We start from the raw sequence: 19942 nt of genomic DNA, 5'->3' as shown, positions 1-19942 counted from the left end.
ACATACAAACCTAACACTTTAAAGTTAACTACTACTATTGCATTTGCATGCTAATCCTGTACTGCTATTGCATTTGCATGCTAATCCTTCCTTAAATGCCTCCTTAACTATACATTGATCTTCTTGGGATTTGGTAAAAAGCCGAAAATATTGCCAATGAACAGAAAACCATACACTCATCATTGATGACTACCAATGGAAGATAAAAGGCTTAAGTAACAATTTTACATGGAAAATAAAGCCATAAATGCATTGGTTCAAACTTTGATACGGTTCGTAATCAGAAAAATAAATTAGAATCAAAGCTAGATTCTGCACTCCCTGATTTTTAATAAATCAAAGATTTTGGTACGTTTTTATTGTAATTTTCCCTTAAATCAATGTAATTAACTATACTTATTTTCCTTTAGTAGACCTCTTTGGAAAACGTTCTTGTCTACACTTGTCTACACAAGAAACAAAATAGTACACTACTAAAGAATAAAGAAAAAAGAATCTTAAAGAATGAAGAAAAAGAATTAAATATAATTAATAAACCCTTGACCGTCCATACTACTCATCCGACGGCTAACGATTCTCGTTACCGAAGAGTTAAAAATCTCAGAAATTCATATAAATATTGTGGCATTTTGCGCGTTTTCTCAATTTATTTTTAATTTTCTGGGTTTCACGAATCCAAAAGAGAAAAAAAACTTTAATTTTGATTCGAATCATTCACGATCCTTTTTCTGGGCTCATCATCTTACAAAAAAAAAAACAATCTTTATAGAAGAGAAAAGTTCGTAAAAGAAACCCATTTGAATTATGTTTGATTCCAACCCAAAGTCTCAACCTTTAATCCCCAAATCCTAAAAAAAAAGCTTTCTACTTTTAGTAAAAAAATAGTTCCGTCTTCAAAGTTGCAGAGATTTAGCAAGGTGAAAGGTGAGAGAGCTTTCTTCATCCTTTGATCTAACTTCTCCTCCATACAAAACCATTTCTCTTTTCTCAGATCTAGGTCTTATGTTCCATTTTACCTGTTTGGTTTCTGATTCAAAGTGGATATTTCTAATTTTGGATGGATTCCATCCATACCTTTGATTACTTTTAGTTGATGTATCTAGTTTAAGTAAACAGTGTAGGGAACACGGAGTTTGATTTGGAGTATTCACATTGCCAAAAGAGTTTTTTTTTTGTTTGTAATTCTCTAGAGTCACATTTCCTCTTTCTTGAAAAGTCTCTGTTGTTTTGTGACGTCTCCCATGGTTTACGCAACTTAAAAATGGTTAACATTCAATGATTATGGAGTGTTATTTAAGTTTTTTTGAAGAGTTCTAGTTTGATCTGTATATGGATAAGGTTTTATGTTTATTGATGAAAAGCTTCAACCTTATTTTTTTTTTTAATTAGGCAGAGATGGTGTCACATGAAGAGAACACAAGTATTGTGGAATGGTTTCTTGGTCCTAATCCATTCACGTACCCTCCTTATGGCGTTGAGATGATTCATGAGGAAGAAGAAGTTCATCATCATCATAATTATCATCAGACTGGTGAGTATTACAGAGAGTACGAAGAAGATCATCGTAGTACTAGCAGCGATGTAGATAATGATGAGATCATTGCAAGAACACTCCAAGACGATTTTTTGCAGCTTCAAATCGCAGAGGAAAATAATAACAACTACTCACATCAACAACAACAACAACAACAACATCAAGAAGGTCATACTAACAACTACAGCAATGATAATAACGAATATGGTTGGAACGATCAACCAACTGTGGATTACTCTTCAGGTTATTCATTTAACAGGCTCTTCTCTTCATTGGTTTATGCTTATCATGTGTGCTTATGTTTAAGAATATTTTTTTTTATTTGGTGTTGTAGAATGGGTAGGGAATGATAATGATCAAGACTGTGGTTCACCTAATATCTTTTCATGTTCAAGTCCGAGTGACACCGATGAGTATGTGTACTCGTGGGAATCAGATCAGTGTGAGGCTGATGGTGAATTTGGGAGGAGACTGAATCAGATGGTTCCTATTCCTGTAAGTACTCAATACAATATGTGTAACCCTGTTGTCAATATGATCAATCATTTTTAATAAATCTTATCATAATATATATATGCAGTATGTACCGAAAATAAACGGAGAGATACCTCCAGAAGAAGAAGCAGTTTCAGATCATGAAAGACTTCGGAATAGGTATTGTAATATTTGCTCCATGTTATATATTAATAAACCATTTATTGATTCCATTTGTTTCAGGTTAGAATTGTTTGACTTTGCTGAGGTCAAAGTTCCAGGAGATGGTAATTGCCAGGTACTTTGTTGATCCATCTCCATAAAGCAGAAGAATCATTGTGAAAGAACTACATTTTACTGATCATTTTATTAAATCTTGCAGTTCCGTGCATTAGCTGATCAGCTATACAAAACCGCGGATCGTCATAAACATGTTAGAAGACAAATAGTAAAGCAGGTTTGATGATCTTATGTTACTACTCATGAGTCTTACAAGCTTTCACAAATTCATTTGATCTCATTCATCTTGTGTAACTTTTCAAACTCTTGGTATTAGCTCAAAGCTAGTCCAGAGTATTATGAAGGATATGTGCCTATGAAGTTCTCTGAGTATCTTAGGAAGATGTCTCGGTAAGGATCTTCTCACCTTAAAAACTCCATAAACACATTTCCTTACATCGGCTTCTTTTAAAAGGCTTAGTATTCAAATTTGAAACAGGAGTGGCGAGTGGGGGGATCATGTTACATTACAGGCAGCTGCAGATGTGGTACACATTCCTCAAACTTACAAAAAGCACATTAAGTCGGGTCTTTAAATTTTCACTATTAAACAGATTTTGGTGAACACTTTTGAATCAATGCAGTATCGGTTAAAAATAATAGTGCTAACATCATTCAAGAATACATGTTATATCGAAATTCTTCCTACCTCTCAAGAATCCAAAGGAGGTAAAAGACTTTTGTCCACTGTTCTTTTTGGCTTCTCTGTTCTGAATGATGTTATTACAATGATGATCTGTTATGTTGTCTGCAGTGATCTTCTTGAGCTTCTGGGCAGAAGTTCATTACAACTCCATCTATTTGAACAGAGGTAAAACTTACAAACCTTAACTCATTCGACAGACTCTGTTTCTTGCTTTGTCCTTCATCATCTTCTTCTTCATGTGTATTTGTGGTGTTTCAGATACATCTGCAACAGAGCTACAAAGGAGGAAAAAATGGTGGCGTTTTGGAAACTAGATAGAGTGTCGAATCATTATCATGACTGGCTATATTAATATTTATTTTGACTTGAGAGGGAGAGAGTGGAAATGTTCTTTGAAATAGTCCCTTGTTAGAGAGATAATGAACAAAGCTCACAGCTTCAAAGTCTTACAATAATGTTCCTTCCTTCTTTAAAAGAAAGGTTTAAATAAAATACTCAAACCTTTTAGTCTTAGCCTTATTTAGTAAAAGCATTTGTAATTTCTAATTTCATAAAAGCTCCCACCTCACTCGTCTATAAACATTGAGAAGCAAACTAAACTGATAAAAAGTAACACTCTCGACATCATTTATTCAGTTCACAGCTTTTAAACTCTTAAAAGGAAAAACAACTACATTGAGGAACACCATACTCTTTAACTGTAGAGATCATCGTCATCTGCAGCAGCGGTTGAAGTGGCAAAGGGATCAGCGGCTGCACCACCAGTGGTGCGTCCAGCAGAAGCGGTTGGATCAAACCTGAACTCAGTTCCAATCCCTCTCGACTGCTGCAGCGTCTGAGCAAAAGCCTGGTACTTGCGAATATCAGCATCACTCACACTCCTCCTCGCATACTTCATCGACTCTTCAAAGTGAGCAGCTCTAATCTCCGCCACTTCATCATCCACCAAATCTTCCTCCATAGCCTCTGGATTCTCGCTCCTCCTACGCTCCTTCTCGATATCCTTCTCGATGTTCTCTCTGATGGCGTACTTGCAAGCTCTCTGGCAAATCTCAGTGATGTCAGCACCACTGAACCCCTGAGTGTACTTAGCGAGCGCGCTCACGTCAACATCTCTAGCAACAGGAGACTTCCTCAAACAGGCCTTGAAGATGTTGAGACGAGAGTCCTCATCAGGGAGAGGAATGTAGATGAGCTGATCCAACCTTCCAGGTCGAAGAAGAGCCGGATCTATAATGTCAGGCCTGTTGGTCGCTCCGATGATGAACACCGTCTTCTTCGCGTTCATCCCATCCATCTCCGTCAAAAGCTGGTTCAACACTCTGTCAGCCGCGCCTCCTGCGTCCCCCACGCTGCTACCTCTCTGAGTAGCGATGGAGTCGAGCTCGTCGAAGAAGAGAACGCAAGGAGCGGACTGACGAGCCTTGTCGAAGATCTCACGAACGTTGGCCTCGCTCTCTCCGAACCACATGGTGAGAAGCTCGGGTCCCTTGACGCTGATGAAGTTGGCTTGGCACTCGTTCGCTATGGCTTTGGCTAGAAGCGTTTTGCCACATCCTGGTGGACCGTAGAAGAGTACTCCTTTAGATGGAGACATCCCAAACTTCTCGAACTTCTCTGGATGCTCCACAGGGTACTGAACAGTCTCCTGTAGCTCTCTCTTGACGTTCTCAAGACCTCCAATATCCTCCCACGAGACATTTGGTACCTCCACAACCTATCAAACAAGTGAATGAGTAGAGTTTTTGATTCATATATATATACAAAGAGAGAGGATCAACGCTTACGGTTTCACGAAGAGCAGAGGGGTTGCTGTTTCCAAGAGCGGTGTGGAAGTGTTCATTAGACACCGCCATAGAGTTGAGAATCTCAGCGTCAATAGACTCATCTTCCAAGTCAATCACATCCATCTTCTCTCTGATACACTGAAGAGCAGCTTCAGTGCATAGAGCTGCTAGATCAGAACCAACGTATCCATGCGTGTCCTTGGAGATTCTCTCAAGATCAACCTGTTACAAACACAAAGTAGATCTTTAAGTACATAAACAGAACATGTATCAATGCTAATAGAGTAAAGAAAACTTTTACATCTTCAGCTAGCTTCATGTTCTTAGTATGGATCCTAAGAACCTCAAGACGTCCAATCTCATCAGGAACACCGATATCAATCTCCACCATGTCGAATCTCCCAAACCTTCTCAAAGCCGGGTCTATACTGTTGGGACGGTTGGTAGCTCCCATGACAATAACATGCGCGCGAGATTTCAAACCATCCATAAGCGTGAGCAGCTGAGAGACAATCCTCCTCTCGACCTCACCATTAGTCTTGTCTCTCTTAGGCGCAATAGAGTCAATCTCATCGATAAAGATAATAGAAGGAGCGTTCTTCTCAGCCTTCTCAAACGCTTTCCTGAGATTACTCTCACTCTCACCAGCCATCTTCGACATGATCTCAGGCCCATTGATACAGAAGAAGAACGCTCCCGTCTCGTTAGCCACGGCGCGAGCGATGAGAGTCTTTCCGGAACCAGGAGGTCCGTAGAGCAAGATACCCTTGGGTGGCTTCACACCGATGGACTTGAAGAGCTGTGGATGCCTTAAAGGAAGCTCAACGAGTTCTCTGATCTGAGCCATCTGTTTCCTGACGCCACCAACGTCATCGTAACCGACTTCGTCTAGCCTCTCTTCGTCCTCCCTCTTGATCGGTTCTCCCTCGCAGAAGATCTCAGTGTCTGGAGCCACCACACAGTACTCAGCAGGATCGGTTTCGATGACTTTGAACTCAACGCTCCTCATTCCTCCTCTCACCAGGAACAGATCACCTTTTCTCACCGGACGGTACGCCTCCAGGAAGTAAGCTGTTGATAAAGAGAGAAAAACATCAGATTGGCAAATGATATGAAAAAAAGAGAAATATAAAAGGCAACTTACGTTTGAGGTAAGCATCGAAGAGGTTTCCGGTGACACCTTCGACGGTATCATCAACAGGCAAGATGTGGACACGCTTTCCGTACTTGACGTCAGGGCACTGGTGAACGGAAAAGTCTAACCCTCAAGTTGGACCTCACGACCTTGTTCATTCTGATCTTAGGCTCCTCGCATGAGTCATCAGCAAGGGCAATGCAGACAGTGTCCTTCCTTTTTTTACCCTGATGAAAAAGCAAAGGCCAAAGTAAGCTAGTGAAGACAAAAAAAAAAACAAATCACAAGTCTTGATAGCAATTAAATACAAGATTAGCACAAACTTATTAGTTAATCGGAGACTAGTAAACAGATTAGAGATAAAAAAAAACAGAGTAATAAGATAAGAAGAAACCTTACTTTGATGAGAATAGTATCGCCACGGAAGAGTTGGAGCTTTTCCATGGTGGAGGGATGGAGAGAGACGACAGAGTTGTCATCGTTGATGGCTTCGTCCACAACTAGTCGATTAGGAGACTTCTTCCTCTCAAGTATAGCTGTACTGAAATCCTTCTTCGATTTCCTGAAGCAAACAATCATGAGAATCAAAAACCAGAGATCAATTCAACTTTGTTGTGATCATAGGAGAGGAGGGACTTACGAGTCGGAAGATTCAGGTTGGCTTGACATGATGATGATTGCTGAAATTGACACACAGAGAGTTCTGTTCTGTTCTTACTCAGAGAGATAGTTAGCCAACTTTGTTTCTAGAGAGATCGATATATTTATATAATAAAGTTTCCGACTTTATTTCCTTTATATTTCTTCTTTTTCCTCTAAACTCCTATTTATCCCAAAACATTCCCCATACTTTTGTAATTTTCCTTTAAAATCAATTTGTTATAGTTATTCAAAAATTAACTTATCTATCATTAAGATAAAACTTCATGATAAATAATAACTCCAACTTTAGAATTAAAATAATTGATTTTAGGTTTGAAGAATTAAACTCGAATTGCAGCATGGCAAGTCTTGTAGAGTAGATACATGTGTTTTGAAAATGTATGGGGCAAATTTGAAAATAAAAAAAAATAGAGGGAGAGCTGGGATAACGTTTTTCCTTTTTTTTTTTTTTTTTTTTCGGAACTTTTTTTTTTTGGAACTCTAACGTTTTTCCTTTCTTTTCTTGGGTTTTAGTGATACTAGAGTCTTTGGCCGCGCTACGCGCGGCAATGCTTCTACATATTATTTTTGGTTAATTAATAGATCACAAAATAGTTGTTCTAAGTTTTTATTTAGTAAATCCTATTATATGAATATGTTTTTATTAGTTTTCATAATATATTTCTTATGATTGTAACCTCCTTTCTTACTATTATAGTAAATATGGTTGTTCTAAGTTGAAAGATGTGTCTCCTTTCCAAAACAGAGACATACAATAGTTTAAATAAAAAATATTTATAAAATATATAAAGATTTAAATACACTAAAATTTCTTCAGAAAATATATTATTCTGTTTCGTAAATTTTGAGATTTATTTTTAGTTATTTTATTTGAATAAGTAATACGTATATTGTATAAGAAATTAGGATATTAGAATTCAAAATTGGTTGTTACAATAGTACAAAGCATAAACCTTTAGTCAAAATAAAATAAAATAACACAAAGCATATTTTGGATGGTACACAATAAGAAGGTGAATATAGAAGAGAATTAACTAAACTTAGTTGTGATTCAATTTTTTTTTATTTCAACAAATATTTTAACCTTTTTTCTTTTTGAATCGTATTAAATTCTACGCTAAAAATCCATGCATTTTACACATTCTTCATCTTATATGAGATACTAAAATTAAACTGAAATACAGTTATTAATAATGATAGAATAAAATATTATATAATATTTTTAAAATATAATTATACAAAAAGATTATTTTCCCAGTTTAAGTGAGTTTGATTTGGTAAAATGTATCTTTCATAAATATTAATAATATTAAATTAGTAATAAAAACTGGTTTATCATTTAAGACATAAAATTCTAAATTTAGTTAAAAACAAAGATATTCTCCTTAAATTATTTTTTGTCTTAACAAATATTGGTAGAAAGACTGAAAACATAGACAAAACTATTTCAAATGAGCTTTGAAGAAAAAATTACGACACCTTTAAATTTTATTATTTTGCCAATATTTGTATTTGAACTTCATCGTATTTGTTTTGTAATCTAAACGAAATATTAATATATGTTTTCCAGGCGAACTGATGGTTCATAGATAATATTTGTTTTCGTTTAAAAATTGTAATTCTAACAAACACAATCCGTTTGAAACTATATGCGTCACCGAGAAATGACTTTTTGTATATAACAATTTACTATATTTTCTAAAATGTAATTTAAATAAATATCAAACCTTCCAAATGATATCTTAAGGGATAAAATTATATTCAAAAAGTGTGAAACTAAGAAAGTTAAAGCTAAACAATCAAAAGGTCTTGTCTAGAAACTAAACCAGTTAAACCAAAAAATCAACTATTCAAATTGTCAGTTGTTCTCGCAGTTTTTTTATATTATATGAATATTTGTAGACTAAACTTTTTTAGCCAAACCTTTCCCCCTTGAATTTTCTTTTCAGACAAAAATGTTATACCATATGGCATGTTCTTCTCCAAAAGTAACATAGACTTATTTTTATTTTTTTGAATAATTTAATATTCTTTCAAAAATAATATATATAGACTTATTAATATGTAAGAACAAACAATATTGGTTTGCACAACTATAAAGACTATCATTACCACTGTCATGTTTCTAATTATTTATACCGGGTTGGATCAAAGTATAGTATCTTTATTATTGGGAACCTTAATACATTCTCTTCCTCCTTTAGTTCTTATACCTCTCCTAACTTCATCAGAAGAGAACGTATATGACCAATTACAGTTACTTAATAAATACGTTTAATATTTGTATGACAACAAATCTTGATTAAACATATTTTGACCGTCATTTATTTGCAAGTGAAGGATGTTTGGAAGAGTGATGTCCAAAAGCTGCTCCTTGTGCTGTACAAATACAGATCCACTGTGGCCTCCTTTTCTAAAGTGCTCACATCCATACGGTTACTCCACAAACGCATGACTCTGCTCATTTTATCTGCTTTTGTATCTTAATACATCCGTCACATCCGTCTGTGATTATATCCAACATGCTGGCCAGAGTGCAAAGGTCACAACCGTACCTAGGCTCCACACGACCCACTGACACCGGTTAGAGTATCGCTTTCATACGGCAAGAGTCATTGGTTCAAATCGTTCCAATACAACCCTTAAATATCCTGGAGTGTAAGATGCAGGGGCTTGTCTGAGGGCCGCTTGGGCTCGCTGATCTAGTCAAGAACCTCAATTAGTTTTCAAGTGTCGTATCCAAACTTCTTCAAGTAAACACCACCCTGATAATCTCATTGTACCTACCCTGATAACGGAGAAAATATAATAGATTTAATTAAGCTTCCAAATTATATGATGAATCTGAAGAGCAGCACTTTGAACAAATTGAAGAGATTAATCCTAGACAAAACACAGGCATAGAAAATATTGTATTGATATTACTATATCAAGTATACTTCTTCCTAATTGTCAGAAGTATTCTAAACTAATCAGGTCCACAGATAACAGAAGTAGATACCATGGTGATTTACGCCATAGACTTTTGTCAAGAGAACTAATAAAGAGCTTATCTTTGCCTTAGGTGAAACCGTGAAAGTCTAGTGATCTTGTACAACAAATTCCTGTTACCATCAAATGCTCTGCAACACAATATAAATATCTTAACCACAGCAGTTTATCTGTCCATAACGTTTTCTAAGAGAGAAAAAAAAGATGTAATGCAAAGAGAGTGGTGTATATGCCTCCTTCAAGATGGAGCGCAAAGTCAATCCTGCCTTTATGGATCACTGCTCGTGGTCAAGCTCTTAATCTTCTAGCTGCAACCATTTCAGGAACCATCATATAAACGGTCATCAGTGATGATGAATGGTGGGTGTGAGTTGTGGCTGCATGTAAACATTCACAATACCTGAGCGTTTAGTTTCTTCTGAGTCTCAATCTCCTCTTCAAGCATCTGCACCCTGCAGCATTTGAAACCATGGGAAACAATCAATCAATCATTTGTTTACCACTTTTGGAAGTAACGTAAAGAACAATCTCGAAATGGTGTTGTATCTTTTATTACCTCTGCTCCAAGAAATGAACCTGAGAAGATAGAGCAGCCTCCCTTGCAATCTGTTAATTTTAAAAGGCTCTTATTCATATCCTTCACACCAGCTTCCTCTCTATGCGTATGTCATTAGCAAAAATGAGAAGCAAAACACAACCTGCTGGCTTTCGGTATTCACGTTGGCATTTGTAAAAAATGAAGATCTGTAGTCAATGAAACAGAGCATATGCAAGAAAATAAGCTCAACAGAAGAACGTAAAACATACCAGCAGCTGGATCATAAAGTTGAACCAATCCGGTTAACCTCTCCTGCCAAAGCACATAAAAGATAGTGTACAAATCACACCAAGAAGATGAATATAGAATAGAAAAAAGGTCGAGGTCGTCATAACCTGGGTATCTAACAGAAGTAAGCCTGCATATATATATCCAAAGTAATTTAGTATACGAAAAAAGAACTTAGGAAACAAACTAAAAAATACAAATCCTATTTCAAATGAATCAAATCTGAAATCAAGAGATAGAAATCGATTGAGAGAAAGTTCCATACCTAAAGGACGCAAAACTTTAACGGTCTCCAACCTTCTCGTCATAGTCTGTGGACCTTCCTCTCTCAAGTGATCTAACCCATGACATATGACCTCTCGCATTTCTTTGACTTCTGACGCCGGAAGAAGCGCCGGTTTGGACGTTTGGTTTGCCTGGACCGGAGGAGACCGCCGCACCTTTTTTAGACCTCACCGAGTTAACATCGCCGGAAGAGATACCGGGGTGGACAACTGGGTTGACCGAACCGGATGAGACAACCGCTGGGTTCGTTGCCTTCATGGAGGGAACAACGCCGGAAGAAACACCGGATTGAACATCGGCCTGCCGCTTCGCATTTCGAGTTCTCTGAGTCGGTAACACCGGTAAGCTTCATCGCTATAGATAATCGAGAGGGTAATAGCAACTTTGATGTAGAAGCAACATCGAGAGGTTTTATAGAAGATCAGAAAGAGAAGCCAAAAGATCCCATTAATGGGTTTAATGACAGATTAAAGAGCGTAAAGGCAGAAGAAAGAGGAAGATGAACAGGACCACGAATCGACAATCGCAAACGGCGATTAGGGTTTCTACATCGCGGTAAGAGAAAAGTGATGAGAGCAGTGTCTTGGATAAACGGGCTCGCAGAAACAACCATAAGTCGAAGCCCAGAGTCGGAATGCGGTTGAAGCCCATCAGAAGTAAATGAAGGATCCGACGTGGACGAATGCTGCTCTTCTATTGGCTGGAATTAATTTGCTGATGTGGAGGCTTTCTCCTCAGATTGCCCCAACTTCCTGTTCAGGCCTTTATTAGGAATGATACCAAGGAATGGAATGCACAGCTTCTAAGGGAATTCTTTCACCAAGATGACATACCTCTGATACTTGGTTTGAAACTCTCACACTCGGATACCCCCGATGGGTATATATGGAATCATACGAAATCTGGTGTTTATTCTGTTAAAACTGGATATGATCTTTTGAGTTCAGAAAAGCTTAACCTTACACGAGGAGGAGCTACAGAACCGAGTCTATCGGGCATTCAGAGTCATGTATGGAAGATTAAGGCTCCTAATAAAATCAAGCATTTCTTATGGCAAGCGATTTCCGGCTGCGTGGCTACCGCGGAAAGACTCACTTATAGACACCTGGGCACCGATAGGAGTTGTCCTAGATGTGCTGGCCCAGTGGAGTCAATTAATCATCTTCTCTTTGAGTGCCCTCCCGCCCTCCAAGTTTGGGCTTTGTCGGACTATCCGTCCCTTCCGGGTTACTTCCCGAGTACATCTATCTATCAAAACTTCAACTTCCTTTTTTGGAAGCGAAAAGAGGTGGCTCCGTCGAGACCACAAGTCGATACCTTCCCATGGATCTGCTGGTACATTTGGAAGGCCAGGAACGATAAGCTTTTTAATGGAAAGGAGGTCTCTCCTGTGGATACCATTCGGTATGCTACTGTAGATGCAGACTGTTGGAAGAAAGCCAATGAGGAGAAAGATGAGGACGACGACTATGCTGATCCGAGATCCCCGGACATCGAGACGGTGCCTCCTTGGATATCCCGAATCCCTGTCTGCCAAATTGATGCCTCATGGATCAACAATGGCGGGGTCAGTGGCTTAGGGTGGTGTTTTAAGGATGGAATGGACAGAGAATATTTTGGGTTACGAGCTTGTCATAGGAGTCTTTCGGCTCTCCATGCGAGATGGAAGGATTACTATGGGCGGCCGCCTGCCTGCGAGACATGAGGATGAGATCCGTACGGTTTGAAACGGATTGTAGGGACCTCGTGGAGATGATGGCCATTCCGACGGACTGGCCAGCCTTCGCGACTGACATAGAGGAATTCCAGAGGCTCCAGGGAGACTTTGAGGATGTGAGTATCTCTCATATTCCGAGAAGCCGGAACGAGCGAGCGGATAATCTAGCCAAGAGTGCACGGTCTAGAGGATACCTTTTTTCCCACATAGATCAGACCCAGACAGATGGAGATACTCTTAGGAGGATCGGCTCGTCTGCTCTCCAATTGATCTAGGCCTAGTTGGGTTGATGACAAAAAAAAAAAAAAAAAAAAAGAAGGGTTGCTCTATTAAGAAAAGTGACCCCATCTCTCTCTAGGATTATTCTCTAACTTCTCTCTAGTTCTTTCCGCCGTGAACAGTGGCTCCGGCCGACGGGTGGGCTACCACAGCCACCGTCGGTCCGGTCTTTTTGTTTTTTTCATGTTTTCTTTTAGCTCTAGTCTAGGTTTATCTTCTCGTTTCTTCTTGGTTTTTTATGTTTCCGGCGCCGCACCTCCTCTCGATGGACGGCCGGCTAAAGTCTCCGCCGTTGCATCTATCCGATGAGGATGAACGGTCGGCTCTTGGTTTCCGCGCCGAACGGTCTTTGCGTTTTGGCGGCGGCTCTGGTAAAAGTTTTAGGGTTTTTTCATATGTGTCTCGGTGGTGATTTCTGGCTTCGCTTTCGGTGGAGAACCCGACGGACTGATGGGTCTAACCGATGAATGAAGCGATGGTGTGGTTAAAATGTTACGATTGGTGTCTATGTCTAGTCTGGAGGAGAGCTCGGTACGGTTCCGGTGAAGCTCTCTGTGGAAGAATAGGCGAAGAAGAGAGGTATGTGCGCTCCAAAAACGGTGAGATCCGGCGAATCGGTGGTTGCCTCGGCGGCTCCGGCAAGCACCGACGTCTTGAGTCTTGATGTGATGTTTCGGATCTCGAGGGAGGAGTGGTGACGCGTCAGGCGCGTGAGGATCGAGTGCAACGCGTGGGCGGTTGCGAGAGTGGATTGACGCGTGGCGTTGTTTGTTTTAGGGAGGTGGGCTTCGAGGCCCGTTATGATGTTTTTTTTATGTCTGCTCTTTTATTGGGCTTCAGATTGTAGTTCGTTTGTTGGGCTAAGTCCCTTTAATATATTTCATCAGGCGAAAAAAAAAAAAACAAACTCAAGAAAGGAATATAAAAAAGTTTAGGTAGGGGTCTCAACTAAAGCAAGTAACATGTTATGACGTGCCCTTTGACAACTTTGACCTTTTTCCATATTACAACTACCTGTCGTTTTTTTCCTTTTTTTCAACTCGTGTAGATTGATCGAGACCCTTCCAACTGTGTGTGTTCCAGCTGAATGATATATTATATGAATTGCATGATCATTCGGTAACTTGTACTCATGTACACAGTGTGATTTCATACTAGTACATGTTACATGTGCCAATCTTTCTCGCAGAATATTTATCATCCGATCGGTACATCCACATCGGCTTGTTCTACTGCGAGAAAATGATGGTCTTACTAGATGTTCAGCTTGTACTGGTTATTTCACTGGTTTCACCTATAAGTGCAGCAAGAAAGGATGTCAATTATTTATTGTAGACGAGCAATGCGCCACAATCTCTGAGCCACTACTAGTCCATGAAAGCCATATACATCCTTTATTTCTAACATCCAAACCAGGGGACGGGAAGGCATGTTCGGTTTGCAAAAATCATCCTTATGCTACAAGGGAAACTTTCAATTGCATTGACTGTGACTACTCTCTGTGTTTTCAATGTGCGACTTTACCTCATAAGGTAAGGTATAAATATGATAAGCATACACTCACACTTTCTTATGGGGAAGGAGACAGCAAGTAGCATTGGCGTATTGGTGCGAAGATTGCGAGGAAGAAATAGACACGAAAGAAGGGTTTTACAAATGTGATGAGTACTGTTGCGTTACTCTACATATTCACTGCCTCGATCCTCGGGTGGATGATGCCAGGTTCATCGTTAACTATTTGGTATACAAGATTAGATATTGTGCGTATTAACAATCAAATGACTCGACCTACTTGAAAACGTTGTGAGAATCGTTGTGCACAAAGAGTCTATTTCCGCAGTAAGGGAAAGCGTAGATCACTAATATTGCTCTCTACACTGTTCTAGATTTGCATCGTAAGGAAACGGTAATGAATCTCTTTTATTGAGTTGCTATCAAGTTTTTTAAAACACGACCCAGGCCAGAGCAAATTGATCAAAATACGTGTGTCAATCTAAGCCTTGTTACAACTTTATTATATCCATAAGTAACCACTGCAACATTCAAGGAACCCTCGAATCAGACAGTTGATCTGTATTCGAAACCTGTTTCTGGTTCTTCAGTGGATGGGAAAGCCTCCAATCCAGTAACCATGGCTGCAGGAGGACCACGGCGGCACCTCTGCTGCATTTCTTCCACAGCTTCAGTTGGTCCAGAGAAGACCGCTTCCACTGAACCGTCCCTGCGGTTCCTCACCCATCCTTTAATCCCGAGCTGCTCCGCATTCTCAACGGTCCAGTTCCTGTAGCAAACTCCCTGTACTCTTCCCTTTATCACCATCCTCACCTGCACCGATACAATTCATATCACCAGAGAAGCAATACAAATCCGATTGGTTAAAGCTACGTGGACTCGATACCCTAGCAGCTATATACTCAAAAAGATCTCAACTTTAGTAATAATTTCAGCGAAAGGTCACCGTTTTTGAACAATCGGATTGTTGAGGAGCCCCAGATTCAGCCTGAGATGACATGGAGGATAGAGGAGGAGATGATCGAATCCAAAGCAGAGGACCACGATGAACGATGGAGACGAAACGACGCCGAAACGGAAGAACAGGAGGACGAAGGAGAAGAAGGGATAGGCTACGAGGATTCTGGGTGGTGCTCAACAGTGAAGCAGATACGTGTGGAAGCTTCCCGAAACTCAGGAATCGGATTCGATTTCCGACATTTGAGGCCATTTGTGTTAGCATTTGGTTTTGTCCGAAACTGTTCTGTTCTATTCTATTATTTCATTAACGGCTTCGGTTATTGTCTAAATTATCCGGTTCGGTTGTATATGGTTCGGTCTAATCATATCGGCCCACGAAAGATGAATTTCGTTTCATTTCAAACCCATTCTGCATGTCCGGCCCATATTGATGAAGAACTAAAGAAGAGAAAATTAAAAGAGTAAAACTAATGTATAGAAAACTTGAACTGGAAAAATCTTAAATTAAAGTCAGCCTTACATTGAAGAAAGTTTCAAGTTCAAAGTGTTTGACAAGTTACAGAAACTAATGGAATGGTCAAATTAGTTTCAATTTTTTTTTAGAGAAATAGTCAGAATTCATTAAAACGGTTCTTGGACTATAGTATATCAGAGAGGACCGGTTTTGTCAACTATGGGAGATCAAAAATGGATATGATATAGTTGAAAACCAATCATAAATTACTCCCGTTTAACAACAACAAAAAAACCAATAAACTGATTAGTTTATACGTGAGTCTACAAGGTGGAAACATGGTTGCATGCACGTGTGGCTGCGCGACCAAGTAATTTTGGAAAAGTCGGATTGTCCTTACAATATACAAAATAAGCTTGATTAGCAATGCAAGCTGTTTATATTTCTTTTCAAGATTGTTGACATGGTAATATCAGTTTGGGTTTGAGTTCCCTTATATCTCATTTGTAACCCGGCTTAAGAGCTACATGATGCATTTACTGGTGTTAATTCGAGTTAATCGTATGGTACCATGTGATGGATACAGAACATCCACACTATAAATAGGATATAAGTTTTTGTGATGTTTTAGATTGAACAATTTTGGACTGAAAGTTCATGTATATTTACACAAATTTAGACTTTAATACTGTTCGTACATATAACAAAATATAAATTTAATTAAAGTGTAGTGATAATGCAAAGGGGTCAGATTTTTTTAATGCACCGGATTCAGACTACTCTCAATACAAAATTTTATTCTGAAGTAGAATTTTCAAACGTTGATTTCACATCTGTGAAAAATATAAACTTAAGACCCTAAATTATATGTCTATCAAAAGAAAAGCACAACCAGTCCTATTAAAATGAAGTAAAATTCAATCTTAGGAATAATAATCAAATTTTGACAAAAAAAGGAACAATAATCAAATATATTATGCATATTAAAACCACAATAATGATGTTGACAAAAAAAGCCAGAATAATGAGGGATGTAAAAACATATCAGAGCAAAATATGGAAAAGGGAAAGGGAATATACATTTGCCTGCAACTACAAAATAAGACATATCTTTCTATTTTCCGCAATTATATATTCCAGCTGTACAAGTGGAAGCTTTACAAAGCGACATAAAGATTGCCATGTCGGCCTGACGTGGATCGGTCCCACTAGTTATAGCATGTCAACATAAAACCCCACACCATTAATCATACATCATGGCACATGCTCATTCTTAAATATACATCATAATAAAAGCTCTCATAAGTCATAATTACACATATATACACATATGATGTGTAGAAGTTTCCAAACGGCATCTACTTTAATTACAAAAAAAAAATATGATGTTTATTACTAAGAATTAAAAAAAAAATATTTCATCTATTTCGTAAAATTACATATTATAGAAAAAAATATTTCAAAAATCTAATTTTTAAATTTTCAATATATATTTTATTTATTAATTGCAAATCTTAAGAATTTAATTATATTTATTAGATTTTTATTAACTTAAAATTACGGAAAAATAATCACCAAAAATTATGCATATATAAATAAAATTTAATATATTTTATTAAATAAGTAACATTTAGAAATGGAAGAGTAGTAAACAAATAGTATGTACAGTGGTAACTGTATGTCACACTCACAGCTGAGTCAGAAACTCGTGGCATGTTTAGTTCATGGTTTTACCTTACTTGCCGTCGTCATCATGATATCATTATATATTATAATGTCGCTGAAGGATCTTCTTTATTAAATTGCAATCATAAGTTCATATGTTATTGCAATCGTAATTAAGTGTTGGGTTGAGTTTTCGCGTCAGCAAATTATTTGAGGAAGTTTAGTATACAATTTTTGTCTCTATGTTATCTTTTGGTGGAACTCACACTGAACCTCATAGATAGAACTATTCGAGATTAATGTGTTCTCAAATCAAAAATTTGGAATAATCGTGCAAGAAATTCATTAGTACATTTAATCTCATCTATATTTAGATAGAGGTTTAGATGGTTCATATCTGTATTATATGATATTGTGGAATATGTTTGTCCATCGAAACAAATTAGATTACACAGCTAATTATATATTTTATGATTTCTTATTTATTTTGCAAACAAATACTGTATATATTCAAATATCCTCATATGCATACGTTCTCATTTTACTTATTAGTCTCTGCGATTTGCCGTGTGGGTCAACAAGAAGAAAACAACATTTTATTATTTTAAGAAATCCTGATAAAATATGTATAAACTACACCAAAGTTATGCAATCTAAAAGCAATTTTCACACTTTAATATAAACCGGCTACAAAAAAAAAATAAGTTTAATAATTTAGTAATTTGCAGGATTCAAAAATACAGAAAACCTCTACTGCCACATGAAATAGAATGAACCTTCTCGTCTTAAAAGCATTATCGGCATTTTTGTGTAAAATTACATTTTCTAGAAACAGTGAAACACACACGTAAACATGATCATACATCGGTCCATCTAAATAACTAGTCGTTTTTCTGCTTGCATAAAGCCTCTTCGGCAATCTCTTTCATGAATGTGCGGATGGAACCAAGGAAGATTTTGAAAGCAGAATCCGAATCTGCTAGCCCTCATTTATTATATGGTGGAAAACAGAAATTTACGTACGTGGGTTTCGTCAGACGTATATTTTGCATGGTTAACTATGTTGTATATATAATCATATCATAAATTAAAGAAAAATTACATCAATAGTCGGTGTTTGATCTATGATACTCCCAAATTGAAATATATCATTGTATTTTATGGAAATAATAAGTAGAAGGCATGGCTATTAGCTTAATCTGCCCCCTCTAACTTTGGATGAGAGTGAAAGGAACCAACAATTCTATTCACGAAGGGACCGATGACATTTCATTTGTTCCTACCTCATTATATATAGTTTATCATCTCTTTATCATTTCTAGTCATGCAATGCTGGAAGATTCTAGACTATCTCGAACGAGTGTTTTCAGCAATAAAAAATATAGAAATATAGAAACAATAAATTTGTTATATATCTTCTTTTTGTCAACCAGAAAATTTGTTATATATCTAAAAATTAATATTCTATATATCTTCCAGATATTGTTATATGCTTTACACCCAATCTAGTTAATACTAGATAATACAATTTTTGTTTGGCAAATCGTTGGTGAAAGTATTTTGTAGACCTTATTCTGAATATTATCGTTCTAATTGTTCAACAGAAAATAGCTAGAAACTTAAACCTTATTCTGAAAATTTGTGTTTTCAATATTTATGGAATTCTCCTCCTGTTTTAAGTATTTTTCTTTGAAAAGATCCGAATCAAGTAAAATTTCATGGTTTTACAATTTCGAGTAGTTTATGACAATCGGATCCTTTTTTGTGATTGCTATATCATCAGCATTCCTCAATATATTTGTATAATTTAGTAACCACATCAGTCTCTGTATATAAATGTATCTATTGGAGAATGCTAATAGTTATTTGTCCCTTGGCAATTCTGGCCACTGGATGATCATGTCTGATGAAGACAGTTTCAACTCTAGCACAATTTTCCTGACACAATACTACTACTATATTAAAACATCTAGCAATTTGATCTAATGTTATTAGCTAGATTCAACCTCATAACTTCTTTCGCACCTAACATCCATAAATAACGTCCCCATCGTCTCTTCTTTTTGGCCTTATTAAACTAGTGAGCCAAATATTCTTCCCAATTAATACAATCATATACTCATATAATTTTAAATATATACGTTTTTCTTTCATATGTGTAATCTTTGAGAGCAAGTTGAATGTATCTTATTGTATTAACTATTATAGTGTTACCCTTTATGGTAAGGGAAGAGCTATTATGAACGTAGGAACTTCTGGAAACACTAAAGATGATTCTCCATACAAAATTAATTAAAGTTGAATTCTAAATGTTCAGCTTTTCCTTAAACAGGGTTTTAAAACTTGAAAGATTAACCCAGTATTCTGCCTTTTCACAAATTCTTACAGCCTTTGTTTCCGAACATTCCAAAGGCTTAAGTTCTTATCGACCGAAATGGAATACAGTGTTTATGGCACTAACAATTTGTCTAATATAGTATATTAACATTGCTTTATAAATCAACGTATTTGAAACAAAGACCAGCCAGTATGTAATGAATTATTCATCTCTCGTTGTATGTTTGATTTGAAATGCGGTAACCGCCTCCTACGAGGCTTTAATATGTTGTCGGCTGTGTTATCAATAATATTGGATATGTATGACTTACAAATTTATACTTGGAAATAAAATACGAGTTGATAATAGGATAATATCATTGTATCGATATGTACATAACGACTTACAACGAGTCTTG

At 37.2% G+C, this 19942-nt stretch overlaps 3 protein-coding genes, 1 long non-coding RNA gene and 1 pseudogene across 6 annotated transcripts; 2 read left to right on the top strand and 3 right to left on the bottom strand.

Annotated features, from left to right (window-relative positions):
• The first annotated feature begins 644 nt into the window (after nucleotides 1–644).
• On the top strand, nucleotides 645–3446 carry LOC108847584 (OVARIAN TUMOR DOMAIN-containing deubiquitinating enzyme 10). Its single transcript, XM_018620861.2, has 11 exons — nucleotides 645–924; nucleotides 1390–1777; nucleotides 1869–2029; nucleotides 2115–2188; nucleotides 2252–2306; nucleotides 2391–2465; nucleotides 2565–2638; nucleotides 2727–2775; nucleotides 2872–2956; nucleotides 3042–3098; nucleotides 3192–3446. The coding sequence occupies exons 2-11, from the start codon at nucleotides 1396–1398 to the stop codon at nucleotides 3245–3247; spliced, it is 1068 nt and encodes a 355-aa protein (XP_018476363.1). The 5' UTR covers nucleotides 645–924; nucleotides 1390–1395; the 3' UTR covers nucleotides 3248–3446.
• A 65-nt stretch (nucleotides 3447–3511) lies between these two features.
• LOC108847583 (cell division control protein 48 homolog E) lies at nucleotides 3512–6631 on the bottom strand. Its single transcript, XM_018620860.2, is given in 7 exon segments — nucleotides 3512–4650; nucleotides 4721–4942; nucleotides 5022–5791; nucleotides 5865–5974; nucleotides 5976–6082; nucleotides 6255–6417; nucleotides 6496–6631. Coding segments are annotated over 7 exon segments (2424 nt in total). The 5' UTR covers nucleotides 6525–6631; the 3' UTR covers nucleotides 3512–3627.
• A 3109-nt stretch (nucleotides 6632–9740) lies between these two features.
• LOC108846326 (uncharacterized) lies at nucleotides 9741–10946 on the bottom strand. 3 transcript variants are annotated; one of them, XR_001948629.2, is made up of 5 exons: nucleotides 10601–10946; nucleotides 10317–10465; nucleotides 10066–10214; nucleotides 9910–9961; nucleotides 9741–9817 (listed from the first exon to the last, which is right to left on the bottom strand). It is a non-coding gene; the product is annotated as an uncharacterized LOC108846326 (long non-coding RNA). The 3 variants fall into 3 exon arrangements; XR_001948630.2 differs by having other exon boundaries at nucleotides 10066–10210; XR_001948631.2 differs by having other exon boundaries at nucleotides 10066–10207.
• A 2803-nt stretch (nucleotides 10947–13749) lies between these two features.
• On the top strand, nucleotides 13750–14412 carry LOC130510152 (protein VACUOLELESS GAMETOPHYTES-like; annotated as a pseudogene).
• Nucleotides 14413–14516: 104 nt separating this feature from the next.
• LOC108845954 (uncharacterized) lies at nucleotides 14517–15372 on the bottom strand. The gene is made up of 2 exons (XM_018619158.2): nucleotides 15075–15372; nucleotides 14517–14941 (listed from the first exon to the last, which is right to left on the bottom strand). The coding sequence occupies exons 1-2, from the start codon at nucleotides 15348–15350 to the stop codon at nucleotides 14675–14677; spliced, it is 543 nt and encodes a 180-aa protein (XP_018474660.1). The 5' UTR covers nucleotides 15351–15372; the 3' UTR covers nucleotides 14517–14674.
• Nucleotides 15373–19942: the final 4570 nt, after the last annotated feature.

This window comes from Raphanus sativus, chromosome 3, assembly GCF_000801105.2.
Source record: "Raphanus sativus cultivar WK10039 chromosome 3, ASM80110v3, whole genome shotgun sequence".
NCBI classification, from domain to species: Eukaryota; Viridiplantae; Streptophyta; class Magnoliopsida; order Brassicales; family Brassicaceae; genus Raphanus; species Raphanus sativus.
The sequence above is the reverse complement of the archived record's forward strand: the minus strand, read 5'-3'. Positions and strand labels throughout refer to the sequence as shown.